The sequence below is a fragment of the Xenopus laevis genome, chromosome 8L, assembly GCF_017654675.1.
Source record: "Xenopus laevis strain J_2021 chromosome 8L, Xenopus_laevis_v10.1, whole genome shotgun sequence".
Lineage (NCBI taxonomy): Eukaryota > Metazoa > Chordata > Amphibia > Anura > Pipidae > Xenopus > Xenopus laevis.
This window is the reverse complement of record NC_054385.1, coordinates 815,272-824,898: the sequence shown is the minus strand read 5'-3', so window position 1 is coordinate 824,898 and position 9,627 is coordinate 815,272. Positions and strand designations below refer to the sequence as shown.

General features: G+C 48.6%; 2 protein-coding genes across 7 annotated transcripts in view; one reads left to right on the top strand and one right to left on the bottom strand.

Annotated features, from left to right (window-relative positions):
* The window catches only part of LOC108698097 (lamina-associated polypeptide 2-like), a 7,002-nt gene extending 361 nt beyond the window's left edge, over positions 1-6,641 (bottom strand). Inside the window, exons 1-4 of one of the 4 annotated variants that reach the window (XR_005963177.1) lie at positions 6,512-6,641; positions 1,172-2,262; positions 664-814; positions 1-587 (exon numbers count right to left, since the gene is read on the bottom strand). The exon at positions 1-587 is cut by the window's left edge and continues 361 nt beyond it. Coding sequence is in view for 2 of the 4 variants with exons in the window: in XM_041572237.1 (XP_041428171.1) it covers positions 4,156-5,346 (1,191 nt within the window). In the remaining 2 variants the exon portion in view is untranslated. Of the gene's footprint in view, positions 588-663; positions 815-1,171; positions 6,428-6,511 lie in introns of those variants that run through there. The other 3 variants (XR_005963178.1, XM_041572237.1, XM_041572236.1) reach the window with 3 other exon arrangements.
* A 127-nt stretch (positions 6,642-6,768) lies between these two features.
* pqbp1.L (polyglutamine binding protein 1 L homeolog) lies at positions 6,769-9,507 on the top strand. 3 transcript variants are annotated; one of them, XM_018229145.2, is made up of 8 exons: positions 6,769-6,888; positions 7,123-7,143; positions 7,890-7,970; positions 8,333-8,444; positions 8,532-8,632; positions 8,723-8,818; positions 9,101-9,158; positions 9,243-9,507. In XM_018229145.2, exons 3-8 carry the CDS (start codon positions 7,904-7,906, stop codon positions 9,397-9,399), a joined length of 591 nt encoding a protein of 196 aa, XP_018084634.1. In that variant the 5' UTR covers positions 6,769-6,888; positions 7,123-7,143; positions 7,890-7,903; the 3' UTR covers positions 9,400-9,507. The 3 variants fall into 3 exon arrangements, with proteins under 3 accessions (XP_018084634.1, NP_001088834.1, XP_018084633.1); NM_001095365.1 differs by lacking the exon at positions 7,123-7,143 and having other exon boundaries at positions 6,864-6,888; XM_018229144.2 differs by lacking the exons at positions 6,769-6,888; positions 7,123-7,143 and adding an exon at positions 6,913-7,051.
* Positions 9,508-9,627: the final 120 nt, after the last annotated feature.

The following is a 9,627-nucleotide window of genomic DNA, read 5'->3' as shown; positions in this document are numbered from 1 at the left end:
TGTTGGGGTGAAAGGCACCCATGCTAGATGTTACCTCATCTAGTACTCAACACGTATCCTTAGCACTAACCACTTCCAGCTGTCTTCACCAACCACCCATGAATGTGGTTTCCCTTTTTATACCTTTCCCAATTAGCCATCCCCTTAACTGTTCCCTTACATGTGCTGCTCTTACCTTTGTGCCCTTCCCTTGGTAACCCCATGAAACCTCCTTCATTTACTTGTTTGACACCACTGACACCTTGTGGCAATCTGTGCACATTACAGCTTTAAACAATCATTTTAACATTTTACATCACTCAAACATTTACTTAACACATGCAATGTACACATATTCAGCACACAACCCAATCACCCTCTTACATACACACTATATATATATACACACACACACACTATATAGACAGTAGTGCAGAATGACTATCTAGGCACAAAGAGCCAAACTGGAGGTTCCCCCTGATGTGCCAGTTGCAGGGGTGGGGCAGTACATATGTGGGTGCAGATCATGCTGTTCCGTATGGAATTCTGTCTGGAGCTGCCGGACACTTCTGCCGGACACTTCCCAAGAGATATGGATGTAGCAGAGCCTGGAAGCAAGAAGCACAGTGTAAGATGGTGGGTCAGGGGGTGGTGCTGAACAGTCTCCAAGGATTGGTTCCTTACCTGCCCGGATCCTCTGATTGGACGGATAAAGCATGAAGTGCATGAGCAGATGCAGCTCCTCAAGGGACGTGTCGGGAATAATGTGCTCTGGGGGAGGGGCCGAAGCTCCTTGAAGGAAATCTTATAATAATTCGGGAAGGTCCGTTATCTCCTACACAGGGAAACAGAAGAGTATGGGGTGATTGGCACTGATTAGCTGGGTAATGTTACAGGCACTGATTAGCTGGGTAATGTTACAGGCACTGATTAGCTGGGTAATGTTACAGGCACTGATTAGCTGGGTAACTCTATGGCACTGATTAGCTGGGTAATGTTACAGGCACTGATTATGTGGGTGAAGACTAAACTCACCATAAGTCAGCTCCCTCGTTGTACTTTTGGGCCCCATAATGCAAGGGGCAATATGATGTGTAATAGGCAAAGACATTGGAGAAGGTATGATGGGAGCAGCCAGAGAAAGATACGTGTGCAGCAAGCAGTGATGACCCATAGGACTGGTTGTACTCACCTGGTGGCCCTGGCACACTGGAGAAGAGCCAAAGTGGCCCATGTTCAGCAGGTCTGAGGAGTCGATCAGGTCCTGTTGGGAGAGAAAGTGGGGCGGCAGATTAGGCACAAGGAAGAGCTGCTCTTGGCCCTTTACTCTCAGCACAATCCTTACTCACCTCTGCTTCCTGCTTGTGGCCTGAGTCCCACCAATGGGGCTTGGATGAGCCTTTCTATTGGTCACTTTGTCTTGGGCTGGAAGGCCCACCCCTGAATAGAAATGAAGCTTCCCTGGGTGTCAGTAGAAAGAAAGAGCCCAGAAGAACAGGCGAGAGACCCCCCCATAGTGAGCAAGTGACACACCCCTAAAGCCTCCAGCCAGTGTGAGGCAGTTATGTAACAGGAGGAGTCACACTGCCCCCAGACTCCAGAACAGACCGCAGCAAGGCGGGAAATAAATACCCACATAGGGGCAGATATTATCAGGGGAAACAAATACGTGCATTTTCCGTGCACATGCGCAAGAGAGCTGAATACTTGCGGGCGGAGGATGAGTTGTTGGTCCCAGTAGTTGCGCTGTTGCCCTAGGAGACGCGCCCCGCCCACTTCCTCTCTCCTTGCCTATAAAGCCCTGTCCGCTAACGGTCTATTCTCAATATCGCCACCAGGTGGCGCTCATGTCTTAAACTAGATTTTCACATGCGCAGAGAGCCGAACACTTCCGGGCGCAGCGGATGAAGGTCCCGGAAGTTGCGCGGTTGCTAGGAGACGCGTCACGCCTATCAGAGAGCTGCACAGTGTGTTGTGTCGTGTTGTATCGGGGAGGGAGTTCACGACGTGTGTCACCCCAGACAAAGACGTGTGTCCTGCCCCTAACGACAACGAAGAGAGAGAAAGCCGTTTCCTAGCAACACTGAGTTTATTCATCAGATTCACATGATCAAGGGTATCTTCCTTCCGCCATTGGGCTATGTGTCTTCTCTAAAGGGCTCGGCTAGAAAACACAAGTGGCTCCCACTGGATCTTCTCATCTTCGCAGCAGCCAATCAGCAGTCCGTATAAGGGGATGGGGCGGGGCCACCAATAAAAGCTCTCACAGTCCATTGTTTGTGTCTGAGGAGAAATAATAAATTCACAATAAACGAGAAAATCAATTCATACTTACCGAGATTTTCTTTTCCTGGACTGTAACATGGCAGTGGGCACACTATGGGTTAATCCCCCCTGCCTCGTGATTGGACAGGTTTTCCTCTATAAAAGCTTACTTCCGCCCCCTGGCCGCCATCTTTGACGTACTGGAGTCTCCCCCAAACAGGGTGGGAAGCTGTGCCCACTGCCATGTTACAGTCCAGGAAAAGAAAATCTCGGTAAGTATGAATTGATTTTCTCGTTTCCTGTTCCTTCCACATGGCAGTGGGCACACTATGGGATGTACAAAAGATCAACACAATTGCTGGGAGGGAAAATTTAATTATCAAGTAGAGCAGACTGCAGAACGGCTGAACCGAAAGCCGAGCATTTTTTCATGAAAACATCGAAATGATAGTGTTTAGCAAACGTATGAAGGGAAGACCAGACTGCCGCCTTGCAGATGTCTTCCGCCGAAGCCCTGGAATGGAATGCCCAGGACGCAGCCAATGCCCTCGTGGAGTGCGCTTTTACATTAGAGGGTACACTGTCTTGTTGAGAGTTATAAGCTAGATGTATGCATTGCTTGATCCAATTGGCTATTGTCGACTTGGAAGGCTGAGTTCCTGCTTTGTTCCCAGAGGGGATCACCAGGAGGGATTCGGTCTTCCTGACGGTCTTGACTCTATCTAAATAGATAGACAGGCATCTAATGACATCCAGAGTGTGTAGACGTATTTCCTCATCCGACTTCGGATCTTGGAAGAAGGATGGCAGTATGATATCTTGGGATGTATGAAAGTCGGAGAGTCTTTTAGGGCGAAACTCGTCTGCTGTTTTTAAGATAACTGTCTTGTAAGAAAGAAAGTTTGCCTTCTTGTATTGACAGGGCTTGCAGCTCGCACACTCGCCTTGCTGAAGTAATCGCTAGAAGGAAGCACATCTTGAGTGTCAGAAACTTGAGGGGTACTGTGTCCAAAGGTTCGAAAGGTTCCTTAGTTAAGGAGTTTAGGACTAAGTTGAGGTCCCAAGGGGGAACGATTGAGCGGACTCTAGGTCTGAGTCTTCTTAACCCTTGGAAAAATCTTTTCAATCTTTTTTGTTGAGCCCAAGGAGTTTCGGAGAAATGAGATATAGCCGAAACCTGGCCTTTAAGAGTGGAATTGCTGAGGCCTCTATCAACCCCTTGCTGAAGGAACTCTATTAGCTTGATTTCTGATAGGTTTTGGTGATTCAAGTCATTAGATTTACCCCAGTCCAGAAATTTTTCCCATACCGTGAAATACTTTTGGATGGTGGAAGATTTCCTTGCTGCTAAAAGTGTGGAAATGGAGTTAGCAGATAACCCAGATGATCTCAGGTTCCTCCTTTCAAGAGCCATGCCGTCAAGTGTAGTCTCTCGGGATGAGGATGGAAAATTACCCCCTGGCTGAGGAGATCCGGGAGGACCGGAAGGGTGAGAGGTTGTTCGACTGCTAGTCGTAGGAGGAGAGGAAACCATGGTCTCCTTGGCCAGAGTGGGGCTACTAACACCACCTCCGTTCGATCCTCTTTGATCTTGTCTAAGATCCGGGGAATCAGGGGAAATGGAGGGAAGAGGTATGGTCTGTGGAAGTTCCATGTTATTGAAAATGCATCTTTGAATGCTGCCCCTTTGTCCCGGCCCCAAGACACAAAGGTTGCCAGTTTCGTGTTTCTGCTCGTTGCCATTAGGTCTAGGGCAAAAGGACCCCATTTTGATTGGATGAGGAGGAATGCTTTTTGGTTTAGTTCCCATTCTGTATGTCTGTTACCCAAGTGTCTTTTATTTCCCGAGCCCACTCCGTCTTGAAAAGAGAGAGTCTGCCTCCTACAATGGACTGAGGGGCTCCAAGACCTTCATGCCCTTTTTTCCTGTTTTTGGACACTCTTCCCCGGAAAGGACTGGTCTTTAGGTTTCCACTGTCTGGAAAAAGGTTTGCCTGGTTTGTATTGTTTGGCATCTTTGAAATTGGGTCTAGAGATGAATCTGCCTCTGACCTGTCTCCCATCTCGTCTATCCTGAGGGAGAAAGGGTGATTTCCCTGCGGACATTTTGGATATAATTTGATCCAATTCTGGTCCGAACAGTAGGTTACCCCTAAAAGGTAGGGAGCAAAGGTTGTGTTTGGATTGCGGGTCCGCGTTCCAGTGTCTTAACCAAAGACCTCTCCTCGCGGTTACTGACAGACTCATGGATTTCCCTGCCAGTTTGACCACATCCATGGATGCTTCGGCTACAAAATCGTTCGCCACCTTGATATCTTGTAGCATGTGGGCTAGTTTGCTCCTGTCTTCGCCTTTTTTAATAGCTTCTTCCAGTTCCTGTAGCCAGATATTGTTGGCTCTGGTGACAGAGGTAATGGCCACAGCAGCTTTGCAAGTAGCTCCTCCTGCTACGTAAGCTCTTTTGAGTGAGGCATCTTGCCTCCTTTCCATGGGGTCTCGAAGTGAGACACCTTCGTCCACTGGAAGTGTGGTTCTTCTGGCCACGCGAGTGATCGCTGCGTCCACTTTGGGAGCGAATTCCCAGGCTTTGGATTGGTCTGATGGAAAGGGGAACATCTTTCTGAATCTTCTTGAAACAGTGAATTTTCTATCTGGATTTTCCCATTCAGAGTCTACTGTCTTCTTAATAAATTCATGGATAGGAAACAAATGGTTTTTCTTTGCTATGGATTTGAACATTTTGTCTTTTTTGGTTGGAGATTGTAATTTATCTTCCAAATCCAAGGTTTTCCTTAAAGCTTTGATTAAGGGCTCTACTAGATCTGTGTTGAAAGCTGAATCCTCTATGGTGGAACTGGTGGTTGATAGCTCTCCATCTGATTCTGGGCTATCCCTCCTTAGTTCGACACTTCGGCCTTCCAGACTGCTGCCTTGCAGATGTCCTCCGCCGATGAATGCTGCACCTTCTGGAGCTTCAATAGCAATAGGTGTTGGTTGGTCTAAACCGCTGAGATGGGGGCTGATATTTTTAAGCACGTTATCCGTCACTTGTGTAACCATATCAGCCATGGATTTGTTAAATGACTCCTTCATCCAAGACATGAACTCATTGAATTGAGCCGGATTCCCTTCCGGATTCTGTATGCATTTGGCACAGGAATTGCTGTCTGGCAAAGCTGGATCGTTGCAGGAAGCACATTGTCTCCTATTGGATTTTCTTCTCTGACTTCCAGGAGAGCTCCTGTCAAGAGAAGAATACAATTAGCCCTGTTTAAGTTAAGCAATGTATATTCCCATGTGAAAAGACATCCAATCTTCGCCTCTCATAATAACTCACCCCCTTGAGCCCGAATGAGAGCGTCTGGAACTCATTGAGAATAATCCTAATTCTGACCCTGGAAGGAGAGGAACATATGTACCAGGGTGTCCTGCTCATTCATGTGGGCTTAACGTAATAAACAGAGGTGTACTTACAGTTGTACCCTCTGAACCGCACAAAGGCACTTCAGGCAAACAGTTCTTACCAGTCTGGCAGCTTGAGGGGGAGATGGCGCCCAGAATTTACATTTTTTTTTTTTTCGCGCCAATCTGCTTCCATGCGTCATTTCCGCTCGTTTTCGCGCCCTGGCGTCAATATCGAGCGTGCGTCAGCATAGATGCGCCCGCGTCCATGCGTTCGCGCGCCCGCAAAACACGCTGGCGTCCGTCGCCATGTTGGCTGTGGAAGCAACGGTGTCTTATTGCGCATGCGCCGTTTGCACGGCATTGCGTCTGACCGCACCGGGGGCACAATTTGGCCATAAGCCCGTCGGCTTCTCCAAGAGCTCACACAAGGATAAAAAAAAAACCTCGGCTCAGGAGCTTCAGCAGGAGAGAGGCAGTCTGCTGGACATCAGGGGGGAGCGACAGGAGGAAAAAAGATGGCGGCCAGGGGGCGGAAGTAAGCTTTTATAGAGGAAAACCTGTCCAATCACGAGGCAGGGGGGATTAACCCATAGTGTGCCCACTGCCATGTGGAAGGAACAGGAAAGCGGCAGTACAATATTCCCTTCATTCCCTGCTGCCAGGGGGGGGGACACAGTAAGGAAATGGGGTGAGGAAGATGTCACTGTTGAGGCTGCAATTAGTACAAACAGCCCCAGTCCCTCCACATGTCACTGTGCTGCTTCTCATACAGTACTGCTTACTGACACCGTGGGATCACTTACACCCTAATGACTGACACATCAACGCTCCGCCCCTCTCACACCTAAACACTGCTTCTTACCCACAATGCAACGGGCTGGTCACGGCCTCAGCTTCTTACCCACAATGCAACGGGCCGGGGCTGCCACAGATTACTGGCTTTAAGTCAGCAAGTACAAGTTACCCAGAAAGCGCCTGGCAGAGAGTAAGCCGTTCTCCCAATACCAGGGCTCCCGCATGTATTCCTACATCCTCCCGTGACACCAGTTTCCACGCTCTTTGTTTATCGCTCTTCTTGACGTCATCGCGGCCAGGTCACATGACTCGAGCTTACGGCGCTGATTGTTTCACTTTTCTCGAATCAGAAGTACCTACACAAGCGGAAAGAGGCTTGACACGCAAAACTATCAGTGGCGTCATCAACAGAGGACAATTGAGAGTAGGAGCAGGAGCGTGTCGGTGAGTGGGGATGTGGGAGATTGTGACGAGCGTCAGGCCCCTGTGACCCCCCTATTGAGTAGAAGGAGTTGCTCATCTCCAGCTCTACTGGGGCCACTCCTGCCTCATCACCAGCTCCCAGGGATAAAGGGCAACTCCGGGCAGATAATGATTGGGGTCTGGGGTGAGGGCAAGTTAGCCATGTAATTCATTTATGTTCTGAATTTAGCGTCATTTCCTTTTTTATCCCTACAGTCTCCCCCAACAGCCACTCAGGTGCGATAATTGTTTCTCAGTTATAGTCTGTGTCCCCTACATTCACACAGACATCACATTGTGTGTGTCCCCTACAGTCTATCACACGGGCATCAGGGGGATTATATTGTGTGTGTCCCCTACAGTCTATCACACAGGCATCAGGGGGATTATATTGTGTGTGTCCCCTTCAGTCTATCACATGGGCATCAGGGGGATTATATTGTGTGTGTCCCCTACAGTCTATCACACAGGCATCAGGGGGATTATATTGTGTGTGTCCCCTACAGTCTATCACACAGACATCACATTGTGTGTGTCCCCTACAGTCTATCACACAGGCATCAGGGGGATTATATTGTGTGTGTCCCCTACAGTCTATCACACAGGCATCAGGGGGATTATATTGTGTGTGTCCCCTACAGTCTATCACACAGGCATCAGGGGGATTATATTGTGTGTGTCCCCTACAGTCTATCACACAGGCATCAGGGGGATTATATTGTGTGTGTCCCCTACAGTCTATCACACAGGCATCAGGGGGATTATATTGTGTGTGTCCCCTTCAGTCTATCACATGGGCATCAGGGGGATTATATTGTGTGTGTCCCCTACAGTCTATCACACAGGCATCAGGGGGATTATATTGTGTGTGTCCCCTACAGTCTATCACACAGGCATCAGGGGGATTATATTGTGTGTGGGTAAAGGCGCATCTCAGACAACACTTGTTGGCACAACCACAGGTCTGTACCATCTCTTTGCAGGTGGGTCACCCAGGATGCCTCTTCCATTAGCGCTTCAGGCTCGGCTGGCAAAGAGGGGGATTCTGCAGCATGTGGATTCAGGTAAGGGATTGAAACTCCGGGTGCCGCTTTTCAGGATTTAGGAAAGAAATCAGCTGTACATGAACATCCACGCCTCTTTCCATTTTCCCTGCTCAAAATATAAAACAATAATGGAATCTATTTACTTGAGCACCAGTTTTTTTTTACCAATCTTGGGGCCCCTCACCGTTCCCGTTTCCATTTAGGACCCCAGACTGCACAGTGCACTGCTGTGTCACACTAATGGCACCAATGTCCCCCACCAATTTCAGAATTGCTCACATCTAGTCCCCATAGCAACCAAATAAAAAAAAATGATTGGCACAAGGTGATTGCTGATTGGCTGCTGCAGGTTACACTGTGTCTGTGTGTCCCTTTCTCAGAGCCGGCAGAGGAGATCATCGCAGAGGATTATGATGACGACCATGTGGATTATGAAGCGACACGTATAGAGTTCCTGCCTCCCAGTTGGTACAAAGTGTTTGATCCTATTTGGTAAGAGACTAATTGTGATGTTGCTGCTATGGCCCTCAGTAAGGATAGGGCCCTGCTGAACAGTCTGTACATTTTTCTTTTCCCCAGTGGGCTGCCTTATTACTGGAATGTGGAGACCGACCTGGTCACCTGGCTCTCCCCCAATGACCCAAGTGCAGTCATTACAAAGGCTGCCTCCAAGCAGAAAGGTATGTTGTTTGCTGGCTCAGATGCTGCTTGTTGCCACTGGCCTTGCTGAGCCTGCTGAGGAGATGCAGTGATTACTCTTGCACTTACAGAACCAGAGGAAAAGGTGGAGCAGGAGGAGGTGCTTATGAAGGAAAGGAGGTTTTCTCGGCGGGATGAAGCGGCTCCATATCCAAAATCCAAAAAAGGTAAATTTCTCTGTAATTCTGCCAAAATCTTATGAAACATTTGCACCTCACAGACTTGAATTCTCTGTAGTATGATCCATTGGGCAGCAGGATTCCCTCCCGGGGTAGATGCAGTAGATCCTTTTAAGGAAGGGACAGATGCCCTTTTAGAAGAGGTTACTGCTGTTAAAATGGAAACCACATGAGATGCTTGCCTTTTCGTTTTCTCTGGACCCGGTAGTGGCTACTGAGGAGTCATGTGATCCAAGCTTTGGAGTGTTTTAACCCCTTGTTTTCTCACAGGGAGAAAAGAAGAGGAACTGGATCCCATGGACCCAAGTGCTTATTCCGATGCCCCTCGGTAGGTTATTTCCATACAGGCTGTGGGCAAAACTGTCAACTGTAACCTGCTCTGCTTTACTAATGCTACTTTTCACCTCCCAAGGGGGACATGGTCCACTGGGCTGCCCAAGAGAAACGAGGCCAAGACTGGTGCTGACAGCACAGCTGCAGGGCCCCTATTCCAACAACGACCATATCCCAGCCCAGGGGCCGTCCTGAGGGCCAATGCAGAGGCTTCACACAATAAACAGCTGGAATAGGATCATTGCTGCCCCTACTCATTCTCATATGTTACTGCTGTACACTTGCTTGTGCCCTTCCTTATGTCTGTCTGTCTTAGCCATTTTGGAATAAAGTGTCGTACAGAACCTTGTCACCTGCTCATTTTGGGGGGGGGGGGGTGTGAAAATTGGGAGTGCATCTAGGGTTAAGGATGCGAGTGTTGGAGCTGCCATATAGTCCTATGTAGTAGAGACCGGAGGCTATAT